General features: G+C 26.1%; 2 protein-coding genes across 5 annotated transcripts in view; both read left to right on the forward strand.

Moving 5' to 3' along the window:
- LOC135922642 (nucleoside diphosphate kinase A-like) lies at nt 1-901 on the forward strand. Of its 2 annotated transcripts, none has more exons than XM_065457064.1 (4): nt 1-317; nt 363-463; nt 507-614; nt 661-901. In XM_065457064.1, the coding sequence occupies exons 1-4, from the start codon at nt 183-185 to the stop codon at nt 779-781; spliced, it is 465 nt and encodes a 154-aa protein (XP_065313136.1). In that variant the 5' UTR covers nt 1-182; the 3' UTR covers nt 782-901. The 2 variants fall into 2 exon arrangements, with proteins under 2 accessions (XP_065313136.1, XP_065313135.1); XM_065457063.1 differs by having other exon boundaries at nt 42-317; nt 363-464; nt 502-614; nt 661-893.
- An 18,115-nt stretch (nt 902-19,016) lies between these two features.
- Nucleotides 19,017-22,994, forward strand: part of LOC135931137 (TBC1 domain family member 22B-like) — a 46,614-nt gene continuing 42,636 nt past the window's right edge. Inside the window, exons 1-6 of one of the 3 annotated variants that reach the window (XM_065468037.1) lie at nt 19,017-19,146; nt 19,188-19,241; nt 19,288-19,340; nt 19,925-20,263; nt 21,114-21,356; nt 21,430-21,500. In XM_065468037.1, coding sequence (XP_065324109.1) covers nt 19,058-19,146; nt 19,188-19,241; nt 19,288-19,340; nt 19,925-20,263; nt 21,114-21,356; nt 21,430-21,500 — 849 coding nt within the window. In that variant the 5' untranslated portion in view covers nt 19,017-19,057. The remainder of the gene's footprint in view (nt 19,147-19,187; nt 19,242-19,287; nt 19,341-19,924; nt 20,264-21,113; nt 21,357-21,429; nt 21,501-22,994) is intronic. The other 2 variants (XM_065468038.1, XM_065468039.1) reach the window with 2 other exon arrangements.

Here is a 22,994-nt window from a genome sequence, read left to right on the forward strand (position 1 = left end):
TTAATATATTATTTGTTTTTCAATATATATTTTTAATTATAATTTGTAAATGAAAAATTTGTTTTTTTAAATAAAATATTACCCATTCAAAAAAAAAGAATTTTTAATATATTGAAAAACTATTTATTGTCTACTTGAAAAAAAAATCATTCATTTCCCTTCCTCTTCATTTTTTAAAAAATATGACATCTCAAAATAAACAAGAAAAAACATTTCTTGCTGTCAAACCTGACGGTGTGCATAGAGGTTTAGTTGGTAAAATAGTATCTCGTTTTGAAAAAAAAGGTTTTAAATTAGTAGCTATGAAATTTATTCAAGTAATAAGATTATATTTCCACTAATTTTTACATATATATATGTAGGCTCCTGAAGAATTATTATATCAACATTATCGTGACTTAAAAGATAAGTCTTTTTTCAGTGGATTAGTCAAATATATGGCATCAGGGCCTGTTGTGGCTATGGTAGAATTTATTAAATAATATAATATTTAATTCTCAGGTATGGGAAGGTGAAAATGTGGTAAAAACTGCTAGATTTATGTTGGGTGAAACTGATCCTAAAAAATCATTGCCTGGTTCAATACGAGGAGATTTTGCAATCCAAGTTGGAAGGTGTATTTTCTATATATATAATATTTGTTAATAAATTATATTAAAGGAATATTATACATGGTAGTGATTCTGTTGAAAGTGCAAATAAGGAGATTAATCTATGGTTTAGAGCTGAAGAATTAGTTAGCTGGCATAAAATTGATCAGAGCATGATTTATGAAGACTAACAGAATTGATTTATTTGACTAGACTAATTATTAATTAATTTTTATGACTTGACAAATTGTTAATTTATATCCAAAAAAAATTGCCAAATAGTATTTTATATTATTTAAAAGACAAATAAAAATTTTGATTTAATTAATTTCTGTGTGATAACAGATAAATAATAAATGGTAATTATTATTAAAAATTTGTTTTTTAAAAGAATATTTTGTTTTAATTATTATATTACTTCTATATACTGTTTAATTTTTCTTTTTTACAAAATATGTAAATTCAAATCAGAAACCTACAGGATGGTGATAATATCATCAATTAATATAAGCTCATGGCCTTAAAATATGAATGTTATATTTCTTACTTATTCTTCCTCTCATTTTTCTAAAAAAAATTTGGAGATTGGAAATATTTGCTCTTCATTTTTATATAATATTTTATGATGATAATTTTAAAAATCTTTTTATATTTTGTACATATCAATGGAATTTTATATGGGGAAAATTGTAACTTATAGCAGATAATATATTTTAAAAAATCACTTAATTGACAGATTTTTAGGCAAAAGGCTTTCAATTTTTAATGACAGATCCTTAATTAAGAATTTCTGCTCTCACTCAAATTTCTTAACATATTTTCAGCTTTACCTTTGTGTGCCTGATCTTTTTGCTATTAGACGTTTTTATTAAATGATATGTATTTATATAAATTAATGTTGTGATTTGGAATTATTGGGACATTCATATTAAAAAAATTACAATATATTTTGAATGATAAGTAATAAAATTGTGATTTTTATTTAAACCTCTACATTTTATACATTCAAATGTGGAATAACCATTTATGCATTTCTTGCATTGTTTATTATCTACTGATGGTAAATTATCAAATCTTATATATTTTATTGGATAAAAACTATTAAATTTCTATCATTTTCCTTTCTAACTATCCTCAATCCTTTAGTTATCTTAGCTTTAAATACTAAAGGAGACATGTGTTTGCTATTTTTTTTTCCATATAGCATCTATAGAGTAACCACTAATTCACAACAGGAATTTAATTGTAAGAAAATATGTACAAAATTCCATTTTAAGTAAGTTCTTTAGAGTTAAATCAAGATATCCTGGTCCCACCCATACCACCATTATAAACTGAACTGGAGATCTGCAAATCACGGCTGAATAGGTCTATTTAAAAAAAACTATTTTGGGTTGGGCCTAATTGTGTTGTTAATTGGTTGGTTATACCCAGAGCTCTGAGCATGAACCCCTAGATCAGACCGGGGTCCAGACCCAGAGAAAACCCATTTATTTTTAATTGAACTTAGGAAAGTATATATGTTCAATATAGGTATCAATCGAGAGTTAACAAAAGATCTGTTCATTAGGAGGACAAGTGTTTCCTCTTAATGGGCTAATATAGGGCTTGGAGGGTCAGGAATATTTTTATCAACACGATAATTATATGGTAGGCCTATTCAAATAATATTATAATCGAATAATTACGAATACAAATAATAAATTATTTATTTTATCCAAATAAAAATAATTATTTATTCGATTCGAATAAAAATAATTATTGGGTATATTTAATAAATTGCTTTTAATAAATCTAACATTGTCATTTCTATTTGATGACCTTCCAATCTCACAGGTAATGTGTTTATAAAAAGACTAGCATAAATTTAAAAAATCTCTGAAGTGAAAATTAAAGCAATATTTAAAATTATATTAAAAAATTACACAAACCAATGGCATATAAAAATATAATACATTTCTAAAATAAATTATTGTTAGTAGCCTAATTATGTTAGAGGAGAATGCTTCTGATGAAATAGTTAGGTTGATATTTAATTTGACAAAATTTCCTCACAAAAAGAGAGATTATATGGGATCAATATCAGATCAATAAGGCTGCTTGCAATCATAGAGAATTATAAAATGTAAAGACAAAACAACATCCCCTCTTATTAATCATTATAATAGGTTCATTCACACCTAGGTATTACCTATCTATACAAGCAGTGGCGTAGCTACGGGGGTGGTTTTCGGGTTTGGACCCCTTCCAGAGCTAAATCTTTTTTCTAGAATATACGTTCAAAAGACTTAAAAGTGACTTTATAATAAATAAATGCCATTAATATTTATATTTTTCTGGTTTTGATGTTTGTAAAAGGATTATATTACTATTGAAATTATTCTGGATAGTATTATTATAAAGTCATTGAGAATGGTCTACTAAATTATAATAACATATTATTGATACATTTAAAAAATGTATTTATTCTATATTATAGAAGATATGGTTATGATTTGTAAGATTAAATCGGCCGAAGGCCGGGGAAAAGGGCCGAAGACTCGTTAATGGCACCCAGGCTTTTATATGTATGGACCCCCTCTAAGAAAAATTCCTAGCTACGCCACTGTATACAAGGAACATCAACTGTTTGCGAAAGACTTTTCTTAGTTGGAACTAATTTGTTGTCAAAAAATCGCATGTCATATAAGGAAGAAAATATAAGAAAAACTCTGCCTTAAATATTGGCTTAGAATTATGAATTAAATTAATATAATTTTTAATTTTGTTTATAACTTGATACATATTTTTTATCATCAGATTATTGATTACATATTTTTTATTATCAGATTATTATAATAATTATTTCTGTTTGAAATTTGCAATAAAAAAATTTGTCAATATATTTGAGCATGATATATTTTATTAAGAAAATTAATTTCAATTATTCGAATAATTCGAATCGAATTCAAATAGTAGATTTAATTATTTGTACGAATACGAATAGTAAATTATTCGAATTCATTTTTGAATAGGCCTTTTATATGGGTATCAAATAAAAGGTGTCTTAATTATATCCTGAGCTTAACTGTAAGCAGAGTTGTACAAAAGATCTTCTTTGAAGATTTTTGAGCGAGATCTAGCTCAAAAATTTGAGCAAGATCTTTGAAGATCGTAAAATTTGAAGATCTTTTATTTTTTAAAAATTTTGTGTAACGATCTAAAGATCTTCATGATAATTATTTTTTTACCCCTTTATTTAAAGCCAGATGTTTTTCAATTTTCATCAAGGCAGGAGGAGAGGTATAAAACATAAAAGAAAGATCTTTGAAGATCGTTACACAAAATTTTTAAAAAATAAAAGATCTTCAAATTTTACTGAAGATCTTTTTATTTTGAGAAAATGTACAACTCTGACTGTAAGCATAATTAATATTCTAAGTGGGTTGGCCTAAGTCTTTAGGGGTCAGAAATATTTTAAATAATGTAAGATATTGATATGGGTGTCAATGTAATTTAATTATATCGTGGGGATAGAATTCGAGTGCTCCACTCGACATTTTCAAAATTTTGAGTTAAAAGTGGATAATAACTTATTTATTCCTAAAGACAAGCGGGGAAAAGTCTTGTCTAAAATAGAATAATTAGATGTCGGTCTTGAGAATATTGCTTCGTAGAATGGATATTAATAGTAGGAATTTAACTCAATTTAAATATAATAATCAAGTAAAAAACAGTTTTATTTTTATATAAAATTAACAAAATTATATATAATGTAAAATTAACTGATATAAATGTAATTTTCTCATGAGATTTAAATATAAAAATATAATATCTTTTTTTATAAAATGTAAATCAATTACAGTTATAAAACATAGCTGCAAACTCTAACAATTTAAAAGTAATATAAATTGAGTAATAATAAAAATAAAAGTTAATATAGTACATATTATGTAACACGCATCACTCCCCCCCCCCCCCAAAAAAAAAAAAAAATAATAAAAAAAACTTAGTATCGAGGGACAAATGGTAATGGGAATTAATTTTGGGAAATCATAAAAACTATGAAAAGTAGGTGATAAAATATAATGACAAGAATTATACATTTGTATTCAGGATTGCCAGGTCAAAATTTTTAAATTGCGGGAGAAATTTGGTATTATGCGGAAGAAATATGAAAATTGCTAAAAAAAATTTTTTGCGGGCCTGACTTAATTATCCGCATATTATTTTTATAATTAGTTTATATAAATACAAAGTCGATAACTATTTTTCAAAATAAAATACGTCTTGATTTATTAGAATATATTAATTTATAAAAAAAACCAACGATCTTTTTTAAATATAAAAGAATGTAAACAAGATAAAATTTTATTAAAAAAAGCGATTTTAATTTTACAATTAAAAATATATTTTATGTGAATGTCCCGCAAAACGGCCGCAATTGGAAATCTACCGTGTGTGTGTATAACATTATAGGGATAGGCGCTTAATTATCACGTATCATTAAATACATAATAAGGTACTCCAAAAATAAGAAATAATACAGATGTAACTACAGTGGTGGCAATTTTAATCACTTATCTTTTAGTGCAACATTCACAGAGATACTTATCATCACAATGTTGGTAGAATCTTTTTCCCATAATATTTAACGACTCTAATATAAATGAAAACTATACTTGTAGTACAAAAATGAGCAAGGCTATCATCAATGTTTTAGGACCTAAATCCAGGAGGTCAATTCCCGACGATTTGAAAGATGGGCATACATATGCAATTCTAACAGATGCATATAATAAGGGAAATATTTTAAAAAATACCTTGATCCTTAGCTATTTTAACAAAATTAAGGTAGTTTCAATAAAACTATTAAATTTTTTTCCCTCAAATTGTGAAAAATCCAAAGACATAATGGTAAATATAGCAGATTCGAGATTATCAATAAATTGCATGTCTGCTTTATGATCTGATAATGCCTCAGTGAATTTGGTAAAAACAGAGTGTATTTACAGAATTGAGTCAGCACAATGTTGGTTGGGATATGTTCCTAATATCTGCCACCGATAGAATTTTAAAATTTTATAAACCTTTAAAAAAATATTTCTTAAATAAAGATTATAAAAGCTGTCCTAACATTTTGAAAATTTTTTTCCAATAATGAATGGCAGAGGTATATTTAGGAATGATTTTACATGTAGGAAATTTACTAAATGCTGTTAATGTGTAGTTGCAATCAGAAGAATCTTAACAAAGATTCACCAAATTATGCTGCAGATGTGTTCATCTTTACAGTAAATAATTGACAATAAATTTTATAGCGCCATTGCTAAACTTAATTATATTTTATTTGAGATTTAAATAATAGAACTAAATGTTTACCGTCGTTATTGAGATATTTATAAAATTCCTGGCATGACATATTATATATTTGTTTAACCATTAGCTAGGCCTCTAATGTTGTTAAAGCAATCCGATTTCTCTCATTTATCCAGGCAGTCCTCATCAGGCTAAATATGCGCTCGGATGAGGCATTAGAATGAGGTAAGGAGAAGACATACTCGCATATTTTTTTCCAAGCATGGGGATTTATCGTTATTACGAAAAATTTCTACCATTTCTCCTCTGCTTTTAGACCATCTAACTTTAAGTATTTTGGCGAATCATAAAAAATAGAGAGAATTACAATCTCCTCAAATAAGACATCAATGTCTTTCGGTATTTTTAACATATTTATTAAATTATAAAAACCATCAATTGATGGTTTCTGTTCTAAGGTCGTAATATTTATATATTTGTAAATAGAGTTATTAAAATCAAATTTTGATTGTAAATATTCTAAAGTTGTCTTAATAAAAATATCTGCTTCATTTAAAAATGTATTAATTATAATATTATTTGAACATATTAATATAATATTTTTAGCAATAGCGCCATAAACTTATTATCAATTTTTAACTGTAGAGATGAACAGAGCTGCAGCATGATTTTGTGAATCTTTTTTAATAAAGAATATTCTGATTGCAACTGAATATTAACTGCATGAAGTAGATTTCCTACACGTGAAACGAATCCCAAATATGCTTCTGCCTTCATACTCGAAAAAATTTTAGGACAGCTTTTAAAATTTATAATATTTAAGAAGTTTTTTTAAGTTTGTAAAATTTTAAAATTCTATCGAGGGCAGGTATTAATGACAACCACCTGATAGGTATATATCGCAACAACTCACACCATTCCAAGTCAGACCACTTCACCAACTCTTTTAATTCATTAACTCTTTTAGTTGATAAACTAAATTCGTTAAAACATTTCATCACAATTATTTCGACATCAACAGATAGTACATTCATTGCCTTCTTGCAAGAATTATGTAGTATATACAGCTAATTGGTAATAATTCATTATTATGCTGCCTCGATTCGGTAACTTTGGTTTTTGCCAAAATTTACAGAGGCATTATCAACGCAGAAAGCTGACATGCAAATCATTGATAACCCTGAATCAGCTATATTTACCATTATGTGGCTATCAACATTGTTGGTTTTTTCACTATCCGAGGAAAAATTTTTAACAGTTTTATTGAAATGTTCTTATTCTTGTTGAAATAGCGAAGGGGGATATGTTTTAATATTTCTCTTATTAGATGCATCTGTTAAAATTGCATATGGATCCCATCTTTCAAATCGTCTAGAATTGACCTCTAGGATTCAGGTACTAAAACACTTGTGATAGCCTTGCTCATTTTTGTTCTGCCATAAGTAAGGTTTGCACTTATATTGGAGTCGTTAAATATCATGAGAAAAAGATTCGACCCACATTGTGATGATTGTATACGATTTCCGCAAATGTAGTTGCATCCGTATTATTTATTATTTTTGAGAATATTTTTGTATTGCAATCGATGTAGATATACTCCCCTGTATTGACTTATATGAATGAAAGATTTATTATTGGATAAAAATAAAACAGGATAGAAAAAAATTTACAAACTAGACATGTTTTTTCAATAAATATTTAAAAATTATTTTAAAAATATAAAAATAATCAATTAATGTCTCTCAAAATTATTATTTATATTTTAAAAACGTTAAAACACTAAATAAAAAAATAGCGGGAGAAATTAAAAAATTGTGGTAGATTTTAGCGGGAGATTTCCAATTGCGGTAGTTTTGCGGGAGAGAGATGTCTGCGTGTAAACTAAAAAATTGCGGGAGTCTCCCGCTGATGAGGGGAGACATGGCAACCCTGTTTGTATTACGGGGTATGTATGACACAGATGTTATATAAAATTGAGAAGAAGATATTAGGGAGAAATAGTAAAATATATAGTATTTTTCCGTAATTATACCTTTGACTTATACATATAAGATTAAGAAGGGTATAATTTACACTATAATTGTGCTAGTAGTTATACATAATAGTTCTTAATTATATATTAATTACACTATATATGTATAATGGGGATGACAGGCGCGTACGCAGAAATTTGGTTTGAGGGGGGGGGGGATAATAAATTTTTTTAAGAAATATTATTGTTATTTAAAAATATCAAGCATAAATTAATTAGGACTAATAACTATTTCTAATACACAATTTTAAATCATATGAATTATAAAAAAATTATATATATAAACCGGCACATAAAAAACTATAAAATAAATGTGAATTAAAAAATATAAAGTGAATATAACCACCATATGAATCACTTAAATGACCCAAAATAGAAATTTGTATTTTTTGAGCCTTTAAAATTTATATATAAAGTAAAAAATTTTAATGTTAGAAATATAAATATTAATACACAAAAAGTTTCTTAGGAATAATTGTATTTTGTATTATATTTACAATGTAAAATCCAATCTTCGTTGGGGTTGAGATAATTTTTCAATTACTCATCCTTGCTTGGCGTCAATGCCTATAAATATTTAAAAGATCCAAACCATTGAATCCACTTTCAGAAGTTGTACTTCTTAGGTATGTTTTTAGAGGTGCAGGCCCGGTTTCCGGGCCGGACCGTATTTTAATTTTTTAAATACACCCAGGCAGTGCCGAAATTTTTTTTTAAAAAAAACACCCGGGCTGGGCCTGATTTTTTTTTTAAAAAAATTATCCGGGCGCGGCTATATATTTTAAAACCAAATATTTGAAATTAGATATAAAAATCAAAAATAAATATAATTTATTTAAAAATATCCGGGCCGGGCCTGAAAAATTTAATTTAAAAAAGCCGGGTCAAGCCTGAAAATTTTTTTAAAAAAAAACCCGGGCCAGGCCGAAAAAAAATTTTGAAAAAAAATCTAGGCCGTGCTTTGCAAATTGTATCTCTGCAGGCCTCTGTTAATCTTCTTAAAAAAGAGAATGTTCTCTCATTAGTTTACTAATGGGAAGAGTTGCTAATATATATATATATATAATCATTTTAATACATTGGGAATAAAATCTAAAATGTGTTTGAAATTATACAAAGCATCCATAGCATTTTTTGGGACTATATCTTAGTTAATCTTTTAAACATAATTATTCAGCTAATAAGACATCAAACAAATATTATTTTTTTTTCTATCACCATCTGAAAAAGATTGGGTAGGCTTTTGTAGAAGTAATATCTGCAGATTGGTAAGTGCTGCATGATGAATTAAAAACCATTCATTTATTTGGATTATAGTTCTTTTCTACTGATCTTATACTAATGTTTTGACGATGAGCTTGCCTTGCTGCAAATCGAGTGAGACAAATATTAAACATGTATAGCTCTCCTTTTGACTCAACGATAACATATAAAATTGAAATTCTTCATCAACATTAGCCTTAATATGAGATAGGAATAAATATTAACAAATATAAATTATTATAAACATTAATATTTAAAAAAAATATATCCGGCATCTGCATTTTTTGGCTTTGGGGGGATTTGCCCCCCCCCCTGCTGCGTACGCCAATGGGGATGACCAACATAAAAATAGAATAGTTTTTTTCTCGTAGTTATACCCTTGACTTAGACATATATAAGAAAGGTATAACTTATACTATATTAATTGGAATAATATAATAATTGGAATAATATAATAATAATAATAACCAATACTGGTTTTAATTTAATTATTATATCACCACAGTCCAGTAATGTATTACTTTAAATACTAATCATTGTTATTAAAAATTAAATTAAATTTAAATGTTAAACAAAAAAAATAAATAGAGCCTTTTAAAACTGTTTTGATTGTAAAACAAAAATTTGCTTACAAAATTTTTGGCAATTATGAGAAAACAAAAATGTGCTTACAAAATTTTTCGCAATTATGAGAATATAAAATTTTTTAACATCGAGAAAAATGAATCATTCTTTTCACAACCGTCTCTTCATCTTCAGACCCATACCAACCGCGCAAGGGTGGTATCCAGTCTTTTGAAAACGTCTCTTTAATTTCAGACCCATACCAGGCGCACATAGGTTGTATTCAATCTCCGCACTAACTTCCAATAGCTGGTGCCCCTATCCTTCACCAAAAAGACAAGCGGGGAAAAGTCTTGTCTAAAATAGAATATTAGACATCGGTCTTGAGAGTATTGCTTTGTAGAATGGATATTACTATTAGGAATTTAGCTCAATTTAAATATAAGAATCAAGTAAAAAACAGTTTTAAACTAAATTAAATATAATGTGAGCTTTATATATAAAAAAAATATATATTTTTTTATAAAATGTAAATCAATTATGGTTATAAAACATAGCTGCAAACTCATATTAACAATTTAAAAGTAATATAAATTGAGTAATAATAAAAATAAAAGTTAATATAGTACATATTATATAACAATTCCCAATATATATAAAATAAAAACTAGATTAAAAAATATTAATTTTTGCCAATGTTATAGCTCTGTCAATTTTGCGCTGTTTACAACTATGTAATTTTTGCTTCATATGCATGGCCTACCCTATTATATTTTTAATCACGTATTGTATTTCCCTCCTTTTTTAATTTTTTGCTTTCCATATTGAATTGTTAAATATTTTGATTCCATATCTATTCCAAATTATTTTAATATCAAGGTAAATTTTTTTATTATTTTAAAGTATTCTTAATATAGTTTTCATGTGTAATCTTTAAATAAATTACATAAATTGAATTTAAAATTAATCAAAATAAATTTATCACAATTTTTTAATAATTAACTTGTTCATAATTTAAATAAAGATACATAAAATTTTGGTTAAATAATTGTTTTTAAAATTTATCCCAATTTTTTAATAATCTACTTGCTCATAATTTAAATAATTATTAAGCATTATTTGCTCATTAAATATAGAAATAATTATTATTTTACTTTATCTATTTGAAAAGAGCATGGATGGTTAAAAATGATCATTTTAATAAATGTATATTTCAATGTCATAAAAATTTAATGCAGATCAGAGTAAAATTATTCATGAGGCTTTTTGGAGCTTAGCAGATGAAATTAAAGGATCCTTATAAAGCAAATTTATTGTTTGGACTCCATATAAGAGAAGGGTAAAAGATTCTTTAAATTATAAAAACTATTCATACTTATATTTTTTTGTAGTGGAGAATGTTAAAGTTAGAGTTGTTGATAATTTTTCCTAAAAACACTTGACATAAGTAATAAACATATTAGTTATTTCCTTAAAAATTTATACCAAAATACTGAAACTGATTTATCTCTCTAGAAAAGGTAAAAATGTTATTTATGATAGAGATAAAGATTTTATCATTGATCACATAAACACCATTCCAAGAGTATTCACATTACAGGCAAAAAGATTCTTCAATAGAGTACTTTGAGGTAAGTTTCAATTATAAAATACCTTATGATTTATATTCTAAAAAATGTGATGAATTTTCATGAATTCCTTTTAAAGATTATTATTACATGAATAAATTAGAAAGTGTTAATTTCGATGGTTTGAAGTTATTATTTTGAATATATTTATTAAATTCTAATAAAAAAAATGTAAATAGAGCATTTTGAACATCAAAAAAATAAACATAAAGTGTTATATTTGCTTCACTTGCATTTTGATTTTATCAAATAAATTTTATATTTAAATTTTTTGAGCAAAGCTTTTTAGGCAGTAATTAATTAACAGTATGATAAATTATCTCTGAAATTTTTAATTAAATCGAATAAGCTTTTCCTATTGATTTTTGTTGATTTTCTCATTATATTTGCCCAAGTGGAGCACTCCAATTCTAGGCCGACGATATTTTGATTGTATTCATTATTATTCTAAGTGGGCAGTTTTTGGTCTTGAGGGGTCAGGAATATTTTTCCAATGCAAAATATTTATTTGGGTGTCGAATAAATGGTATTTTTATTATCTTTTGATTGTAATCATAAAAATTATTCTAAGTGGGTGGATCTAGGTTTTGAGGGGTCAGAAATATTTTTATCAACTCAAAAAATTGACATGGGTGTCAAGGTAATTTTATTATATTTTAATTGTAAATTTAATTATTATTTCAAGTGGATGGGTCTAGGTCTTTTGGGGCTGGAATATTTTTATCAACATGGCTATCAATGGATAATTAAAATATCCTTTCAATGTAAATTATTTCTTTAAGTGGAAGAGTATAGGGATAAGGGGGTCTGGAATTTAAAATAAATTTATAAAATTCATAAAAAATTTCGGGACAGGCCGGGCTTAAATGTTTAAATATGATATCATTACATTTTTTCTATTTAAATAAATTGGGGCTGGATGGACAAATAATTTTTATTTTGAGTCGGGCTTTTCAGGAAAAATAAAAAATTTTTATTCACAATCGGGCCGGGCCCAAATTTATAAAAAAATTTCAGGTCGGGAATTTTTAAAAATAAAATTCTTACCGGGTTTGGGAAATTAAGCCCTATTTAGATCAGTGGTCACACCCCAGGAATTTTGACATTGAGATATCAGACGTTGACCATCTTTTAGTTCCTGATTTGGGATTTATACTCATAAATAACAATATGGCTATAACCGTTTGTATGCATATTATAATAATATTATTAGAATCAGTCTGTTATAATCAAAATACCCGCTTTTATTTTAAATTTTATCATCAATCAGATGGTATTCTAATAAACCATTAGATCTTAGGGTTCTATACATGATAAAGCCATTTTCTTTGATAGGGCCTGTTAAATTATACAAAGAAAATAAATTTATTTATAAATTTTATGATTTATATTTGGTGGGACATTTTTAATAGCCTAATAACAATATCTTTGCTAATTCTCATCCAAGTAATTTTTTTATATTTGTGGATGAACATATAGAATTCCAGATGATCCACTTAATGCGAAAATTTTTATTCCCCATTTATGGGGTTTTGATCGAATATATTGCTTAAATTCACATCGAGCAGCTTCCTAAATGAGAAATAATCTATATCAATGCTCTCTATATCAGATTTCAAATATTTCATAAAAAAAATTTATGGAAAAAGTTGCATGATAAATTGCCAATTGGATTTTAGCATTAAATACTCGTATAATTTATTATAAAAATATTACATACCCTTGATTTATATACATTTATCTGTAATGGCAATCGATTTAAATGTATTAAAATTTTGGTGCGTAAATACTCAACCTTAAACTTATATTGATATAGTAACAATAGTTTTGACAGATTCATGATAAAATACAAAATAATAAATATTGTTTTGTAAATTAATAATCCAAAAAGCATAAATTTGTTTTTAAATGTTAAAATAAATTGATTAAAAAATTATCTTGCCAAAAGTATTCGCTGGGCCCGAAAGTGTTTACGAGGAATAACTGCTTGGAGAAAAGTGCTTTATAGACTTCTTCTTATGCCATTGGAAGCGAAATTAATGGTTAAGTAACCCACCAACAAGAGAAAAGAAAGATAAATTCAGGTTTGGAAACCTGAGGTTGGAAACAGGGATAATCTATCTGAATTATTTGTTGAGAAAACGGTTTGGAGGAAAAAGCTTAATAGTGCTACTTAGTTGAGTGTTTTCGCAGAAAAGAAAACCAGCTTGCAGTTTTATTAACATTTATAGATTATTTTCCATTTTACACGATACCATTTTGAATTGCATTGATTACGTTTTGATTACAAAACGGAAACGCTCAATAAGGTTGCAGTATGATCGATGCCTTCTCAAATCATTGTAAGTCAAATTAATGGTTAATTGAAACTATAATCTACAACTATTTTATAAATATGCCTTAATAAGGAACAAAATCAAATAACAAATTAATTAATATTATTTTAGAAAATTTTTTTTCCCATGTTTGAAATATTTATTTTCAAATTCAATATTAAGGTTCCCGTCAGTGGCGTAGCTACGGGGGTGGTTTTCGGGTTTGGACCCCTCCCAGAGCAAAATTTTTTTTTAGATTATACGTTCAAAAGACTTAAAAGTGATTTTATATCAATTATATTTTTCTGGTTTTGATGTTTGTGGAAGGATATTATATTACTATTGAAATTATTCTGGTTTTGATGTTTGTGGAAGGATATTATATTACTATTGAAATTATTCTGGATAGTATTATTATAAAGTCATTGAGAATAATCTACTAAATTATAATAACATATTATTGATGCATTTAAAAAATATATTTATTATATATTATCGAAGATATAGTTATGATTTGTAAGATAAACCCAGCCGAAGGCCCGTTAAAGGGGGTTTGGGGGGCGAAGCCCCCCAGTTTTTATATGTATGGACACCCTCTAAGGAAAATTCCTAGCTACGCCACTGGTTCCCGTATTACTAAAAATAGAGAAAATATTATAATTGCTCCAAATTTGATTACCATTGATAATATTTCCTCTATTTTTAACGATTTTTTTTAAAACTCAATTTATATACAAGTGCTTAATTTACTGAACCAATATACCCAAAGAAAAAGAACCAGTAACATTAGAAAGTAAACTCTTCTTAAAAAATTTGTGCAAGTATATTCAAGGCTTAAGAATGATTCCTACAGGCTACAATTACGTTCGGAAATTATTTTGGATTAATTTTTATATAATGATTGTATATTATATTATATAAAAGCTAAATTTTGTTGATTTCAATTTTTATCATAATTTTAATTTAAAATATTGAAATAAATTGATTGTTACAAATATCTACATCACACATAATAATTATATACAATAAATATATCTGTAATAACAAATTTTTATCATTTAATTTTATAAAAGAAACGAAAATTTAATCTATCTTAATAATCGAAGTTCCGATAGCCTAAATTTTAAGTCCGCAGGTTTATATTCCGCAGTTTTTTTCCGTCAGATCTTTTTCGCAGTTTTTTCATTCGAGTTTTTTTTTCTACAGTCTTTTTTTCCGATTACCATTGTAATATATATAATAATTATAAAATATATTTAGCCAATATTTAATTTTTTTTTACAATTTACTAATAAAAATATTTTTCCATTATGAAATTGAATTTTATAGCTTTTCATACAAATAGTAAAATCTGCTATATTACTTTTTGTAAAATTCGATATTTCCAAGTGAGATAATTTTAATTAAACTGAAACAGCAGATCGATAGTAACGTTTATAAGTCAGCCCAACTTTTATATTTATTCGAATTTCTAAATTTAAACTATACTTTGCTTCTAATCAAATATGTCTTTAATTAATAATCAATTTATTAAATTATATAATTAAATGATTACAATTATAATAATTAATAATCAATTTATTAATTATATAATTATATTTTTTTTTAATTCAATTTTTTATTAAAATTCATATACAAATATGATAAAATATTATTATTTAAAAATTATATAATATAGAGAATATAATAAAATATGTATATCAGTTTAAGTTTAAAAAAAAATATCAAATGACGAGGTCGGCCATGATGTTTTAAATATTTGATAATTAGATCTAATTAGAGATACCGCGATTTTCTGCTTGAGTTTGTAAAATGGAGAAAGGTATGATTTTTTTATTGATTTAGATATTATTTTGAATAGATCTAAAGCCGCTTGTCCAAAAGAGCAGGTTGATGTAGCTGCTATGGGAACAAAGTGGTTATCACACATTAGGTGTTAGTATTTTATATTTTTTAGAGATTCGGCTCTGTTAAGGGGATCATGGGAATTATTAGATGGAGTCATGGGATCAATGCAGGTAAAATATGAATTAGTATATTCGTTAATTAGATTTTTATAATAATTATATATTTATATATAATTTAGGGTGGTATTGCTTAACCGTCTGTTTAACTGTTTAAGATTATTAGAATGTAGAAACTTTTATTATATATTTTTATATCCTGCCTTTTTTGAATGTTATATGGATGAATAAATTATGTGTTTGCAATATAATATTTTTTACAAGAAATGCTTAATATCCCGTGAGAAAAACAAGTAAATCACTAATAACTACTTATTATTTTTATATTTTCTAAGGCACTTCATAAGTTTATATAATAAAATGGGTAATGAGATCCATATAGTTAAAATATAATTTGGTGCTTCAGTCCTTCAAGGTTATGAAATGGCATGCCTAAGGAATGAATATTTAAACTTAGAGTGTGCTCAATTTTTTAGAGGGTGCTAAAATCTTTATTTTAGGAGGTATCAGCACTCAGTTTACTTCACCCTAATATTAATATAATTAATAACGCTAGTATTAAAATTCATAATTATAAAATAGATAATACAGTCATTAGGGTCAAAACTTTAAAATTTTCTCGTCAGGAAAAAATTCCTAGTTTAATCTATATTTTATATTTAGATTATTAAAAGTTCTACACATATTATAATCCGTGGAACCTGCATTTTCTGAGCGATGGAAGCAGAATACACCCCCCCCCCCTCCCCACCTATGGGAAATACTTCCCTTCAAAAAGGCAGTTAATTATTTTAACTCCCAATCTCAATTATAAATTTTAAAAATGAATTTTATTGCATGAATTTTTAATATATAATGTAAATATAAAAAATATATAATTTAAAAAATAATTTTAAATGAATAATTTATACAAATTAGGGATAGAGAAAGCCAAATATTTTATAATTTCGTCAATATTTAATTGTTTCGAAGCCTTATTAGTTTAATTTTACGCATGGCCCTTTCAACAGTACATGAGTTAGTGGAAATAGTTAATAAATATTTGTCAGGGGCTCAATCGTCCCCCATATCCCCCAATTTGCGGGCTTTCGGCTCGCTTTTGCCCGCGGGCGGGTTTTATATTTATATATTCTACTTTTTTAAAATTTGTTAACTATGAACAATTATTCTAAATTTCATATTTTGTCATTTATTATATTATGCATACAAAATAAACTGGCATATAAAAAACCACAACCACATAATGCAATAATATAATTCTTAGCAACTTACATTGACAAAAGGTTATCAAATTATATAACTATCTGTTACCATTTTAGACAATGGTAAATAGAATGGACTAATAAGGAAAAATTTATAGGCCTAAACCAAATCAACAATTTTTGAAGGAAAGAGTATAATGACAAATCCAAATCATAAAACTATATAGTGGTTAGAGCTTCCTTTTAGATGACAGTATGGAAGCTAGCAAAGTAATAGAGAGAATTATGGTGAGATATTAAATTTCTAAAAGATTATCTTCCATTTTAAATGATATATAAACCACTACACAGTTGACCTTGTTTATCTAAAATATGCAATCATATGTCTCAGCCGTTATAGTAATAATCTTAAATTACATACCAACATAAATAATATATGCTGGTTAATTTGCAGTAATTGCCATGACACTCACGATGTAAACTAATATCAGAATTTATTATCTAGGATAAATTGATAAAATAAAAACAATTTTTGGAAGAAATAATTATGCAAATATATTGAAGCCTGGAGTTATTTACACGGCAATGCCATATTAGAAATGATCTAACTATAAAATAAAAACCAGAATGATATGAGAAAACAATTCAGATTTTATATATTGTCGCACAACCTTGGTATAATATATTTTATAATAATAGTAGTTTTTAATAATATCAAAAATATACTTGTATTAAAAATTTAACTCAAAATTGATTTTAGAAAAAGAAAAAAATAGCTTTCCTAAAAACACGTAAAAAAGAGAAGAATAGATATCAAATTTATTACATTTATTGCAGGATGAATGAATAATAAAATGTTTAATTTTTAAAATTATTTATAACTAAATAGATGGCGTTAAATACCTGATTGAATTTGTTATTATATTTATTATCAAAACCATTTATTAGTAAAATTTATTATAATATTAACTGTCATATATTATATAACTGTCAAATACGTCTATAAAAGTGGCATTATATCTAATATTTTATAAACAACTGTATATAGTAGATGATTATAAACTATATGTCTACTTACTTTTTATAAAGAAATCTCTTATACTTATTTTGACCTTGAAAATATTTTTATGAATATGTATGAAAATAAAATTTAAAAATAAATATACAGTTGATTAGTCATATTGAACTTGGCTAATTACAATATAAAATTTGTTACTTTTCAAATATTATATGATTATATTTTTTTAATTAGGGTTAAATTCATTCATTACCACGCCAGAAATTGCGCAAGTGCAAATTTTATCACCCACCAGGGGTTATAGCGTGCACCATGTATATTCACTAGTATATAGATCCTATACATGATGTATACCCTTTCTATATAGTGGACGGTACCAATAATTTAAATAATAAAAGTCAATTAAACTTCAACTGTTAAAGCTAAATTAATATTTAGTGAGTTATTGATATTACCTTTTTAATATAGAATTTATTGCAAGCTGACATAGTGAAAATATAATTTTTAAGTATTAATCTAATATAATAATTAAAATAATATTCATTTAATTCAAATTTAAATAGTCTTATTAATTTCTAAATAATAAAATTAAATCTATAAATTACTTATTGGAATTACAAAAGAAATCATCAGTGGAAAATCAAAAAAATTTATTTTCAGTTCAAGTGGATATTAAAGAGTCATTAAAAAAATTTTTTTGCTTCAGGGGGCTATTAAAATTTTTTTGGGAGCTCTAGCCCTTGCACCCCCACCCCTTTAGCGACGCCACTGAGCAATTGAAAAATTAGAGAAAGCAAAAATTAGAACGATAGAGTAAAATATATTAACAGACCATAGGCTATTGATTATGATTTCGAACATTATATGTTTCATCAACTATAACTGATAAGCATTTGTTATAACCTTCTTTTTAATTTTTTTATATCGATATTTTTTTTTGGTTACATGGAGAATATTTATATTATACAGCAATTTATTTTAATATAATTTAGATTATAATCCTTTTTGTTTTTTTTCAATAAAGATAATTTCGAAAAAGGTACCCCAGTTCTTACCCTCGCCATTGTAGGTGTCACGATAACTGATTATAATGAAGTACTGACTGAGAGATGTGCAATAAATAAAATTAATTATTAGAAAACTATATGCATACATTCACTTATATGTTTTAAGAAGCACCAGAATGAGAGGAGGCAATAAAGATCAGTCAAATTCAAGCGACAGGTCATTATCAAATCATACTATATCATCTCCCCAATCTAAGCCTGGAAAGTATTCTGAATAAAATATATCTGTTTTACTTTATTTCATAGCATCCAATCCATAATTTATGGTGCTCAACATCCACCCTTAGCCCATTTATTAAAGTAAGAATACTATATTTTTTCTGACTTCTTAAAATATTTCATACAGCAACCTAGATTCTCAACAACCTCTTAAGCATAAACATGGATCCTTAAAAAATAGTATTATAATTGTATTGTTATGTTATAAAATACAAATTTTTTGATTGATAATTTTTTAAAATATTTCTGCAATCGATAGATTGTTTCCTTTATATTTTTTGGAAAGGTTTATATATTTTTTTAGTAAACTAATTGATAAAGAAAAGAATTGAAAATAGGGTTTTGGTTCATGTATTTGACATGATTCCAAGTGTTTTAGTTCTAGCAAACTGATAAAGTATTGTATAAACATTTTGAACATTTGATATATATAACTTTGTTAGAACTGGTATGGAATATTTTGTTAAACATCATGATTTTTAAAAATGGCTAACCCAATATTTTTGCCAACATTTTATAAGTCTGGAGATTTTGCTCATTAAACAAAATCTTGAGGTCTGCATAATATTTAGAGCTAAGAGAGGGTAGAGTTTCTCAATTTGTCTTGGTTTCTAGGGTTCTTGGTTACTAAAAATTAAAAAAAAATTAAATTATGATGTTGATGATAATTCCTATAATAATATAAAATCTTCAAAATTATTTTAACACCTAAATGGTAAATTTTTGACTATATATACTTACTAAAATTATATCAATTTACCCAGGATTTAATGACTTTCAAAAATCAATTGATGATGCTTGGGATATTGTTGACATAAATGAGTGTTTAGATACTGAAAAATATAATATAAAATCAAACATAAATTATGTGTATGATGATGGCACAAATTTCTTATCACACACCCATATGAATATAAATCATAAAAATAATGATAACACCATATTACTAGGTTGCCATACATTGGGGCAAAAGTTAGATATTGAAACCAAGATTGAAGGGCCAGTTCTATATCCCTCCTTACACAATTTAAGTATTCAGCCTAATAATGATGATAAAAATTATAACAATGACAATTTTATAAAAATAAACAAAGTTGATAAAAGTAAGTTAAATAATCATTTGAATTGTTATGTGTTGAATAACATTTTTTAATCTAAAATTTTATATATCAGCTAGTTAATATAGCCTTGTACCTTTAACCCTTCAATACAGTGAAAAAAATAACAAAAGTGCTCCAGTGGGGTTTATAAATCCCAATTTAAAATATGTATATCTCCATTTCTATTGATTTTTTTGTATAAGATAGAACTAACCTTAATCTATATAAAATATTTATTTATTTGAATTTATTAGGCTGAGAAATGTTGAAAATATTTATAATTTATGTCAAAGTTTTTTAAAAAAGGTAAATCTTAACTAAATATTATGTACAAAAAATGATTGTATATCAAACCAAGACATTTCATAAAATTAATATTTATTCATCAAAATAAAATGAAATTTAAAAAATTTTTTTTTTCTTTATCTTAACTATAGTTGGAAAAAAACTTATGTTAACACTAGTGGGGTTTCATAGACACTGATCAGTCACAAAATGCTTATATCTTAAAAATTACCAAAATAAATAAAATTTGGAATATATATTTAAGGTATATTTAATGAAGTTATACTGAAAATTAATAATTAATCTTTTTTATATAAAACCAATTCTATCATGTCTGATGTGCTATAACCCCCACTGAAATATTGAAGGGTTAAGATAAGTGTTGTTCATAATAGTTTTGTTTACTTTAAATAGCCTCATTAATTTTGGGTTAAAAAATAAACTTAGGAAGGGTAAAGGTTTTAAATAAGGCTTAATAATGGATATGATATTCTTATCACTACTATTAAAAAAAATTGTATTATGTCAAGCTAAATCAAAATTATTATTTTTTGAAAAAAAAAATCAGAGCATTCATCGAATTTGCCAGCTCCTACATCCCATAGACATGCTGGTCCCGGCTTGGGTAAAAGATTGAATGCCGAAAAAAATTATGATTACATTTCTGATTACACAACAAATATCAGTAATTTGAGGATTAGTGAAGACAAAAACCTTTATAGAACCGCTTCACAATTTTTGGCCTCTGAACAAGAATCGATTAAAATGGAGAAATTCTCTAAGCTTATGAGTTCAGAAAACTTGGATATAGGTACATTAACTTTAATAAAAAAACTCCCATACATTTTTAAAAAAAACTTTCTACTCAAAAATAACTTTTTAAGATGAGTTGATAAAATTGAGTTGGTCTGGAATTCATCCAAAATACCGCCCTTTAACCTGGAAGATTTTATCGGTAAATATAGTGAACAATATATTATTAATATTTATAAAATTACTTCGTTTTTATTTACACAGTGGTGCATAATCGCATATTTGATTGTTCTCGTAAATATCATTTTAAGCTAATAAAAATCCCCTCCCTTACACGCCCCCACCCCCCTCTTACCAAAAAATGCATACAATTTATCACAATAGGAAGAATATGAAGGAAAAAAAAATAACGGCTATAATTTTAATTTTTTTAAAAAAAATGAAAACCCAATTATATTTTTATAAAAATCTAATATAGCCAAAAGTCTACAATAAATGGATCTAAAAATCTTCGATAAAATTTATGGGGAAAGAGCCTCCCCTCTAGCAAAATCCTGGGTGCTTGTTTCTATAGTGCTGCGATCTACCTGGCTTGGGTTTGCCAAAAAAAGTATAAATTTTCTAACCCTAATTGGGGTTTTAAAATTTGGTAACCTTGCGGTTTCAGCCCAGGTTTTATATAATTCAACTTTGCAGGTTTATGATATTTAATAATCTAAGACCTGAATTTTGATTTTTTTTATAAACAGCGAAATCAAGGTTTTAGCTAAACAAATATTCCCTAACCCTCTATTTCATTAAATAATGGGTGACCCTTTTTTGGCGAAATCTTGAGATTTAGGTAATATTTGTTTGGCTAAAAATCGAGGTTTTTAACAAAACAGCTCTTTTTAAGATAAAAAGCTTGCTTAAGCAAATTTAATATATTTATGTTGAGAATGAGCAGCCCTCATCCACATGACCACACTAGCGGGTTATCAAATCGAAGCGTCACTTCAAGAATTAATTGATATAATTACGATAGGGAATGTTATTTGAAATTTTATAATACATGTTATTTAGACCCAGGGTCAAAGTTGTCCAAAAATCTTCAGAGAACATAAAGATTTTTGACAAGATCTTTGAAGATAGTAAAATTAGAAGATTTTTTATTTTAAAAAATAATTATCTTATATTAATAAGTTTCGATTTTTACATTGTTCTCTTCTTAATTTGCAAATATTGTATATTTTTTACTTTACTTATCAACTTAAGTCTCGATCGTGAATATATGTTATGAAAGGACTAGAAGTTCAATTCAATATTAACATCGAATTAATTATCTTGTATTAATAAATTAAATATAAAATACTTTATATTATAGGGCAGGGATGTGAACCCTTCGACAAAAAAAAGGGTCCAGGTCCGGGTTCGGGTCCAGTAATAATTTAAAAAGGACCCGGGTCCAGGGTTCGGGTTCAGGGAACATAAAAAGAATGACTCAAAATAAGACTTTTTTTCATTCATTTTTTATTATACTTCAATATATACACATTCATAATTCAAAATGAAATAATTTATATTTTAAATATTTTATTCAATAGCACAATCATGATATCTTCTATTCAGATTTTCACGTAAATTTGACAATATATGTTTCAACGATGAAAATCCACGTTCTACACTTACCCAAAATAGATAGTCATTTTTATAATAC

This window comes from Gordionus sp. m RMFG-2023, chromosome 1 (genome assembly GCF_954871325.1).
Source record: "Gordionus sp. m RMFG-2023 chromosome 1, tfGorSpeb1-WG-v2, whole genome shotgun sequence".
Lineage (NCBI taxonomy): Eukaryota > Metazoa > Nematomorpha > Gordioida > Chordodea > Parachordodidae > Gordionus > Gordionus sp. m RMFG-2023.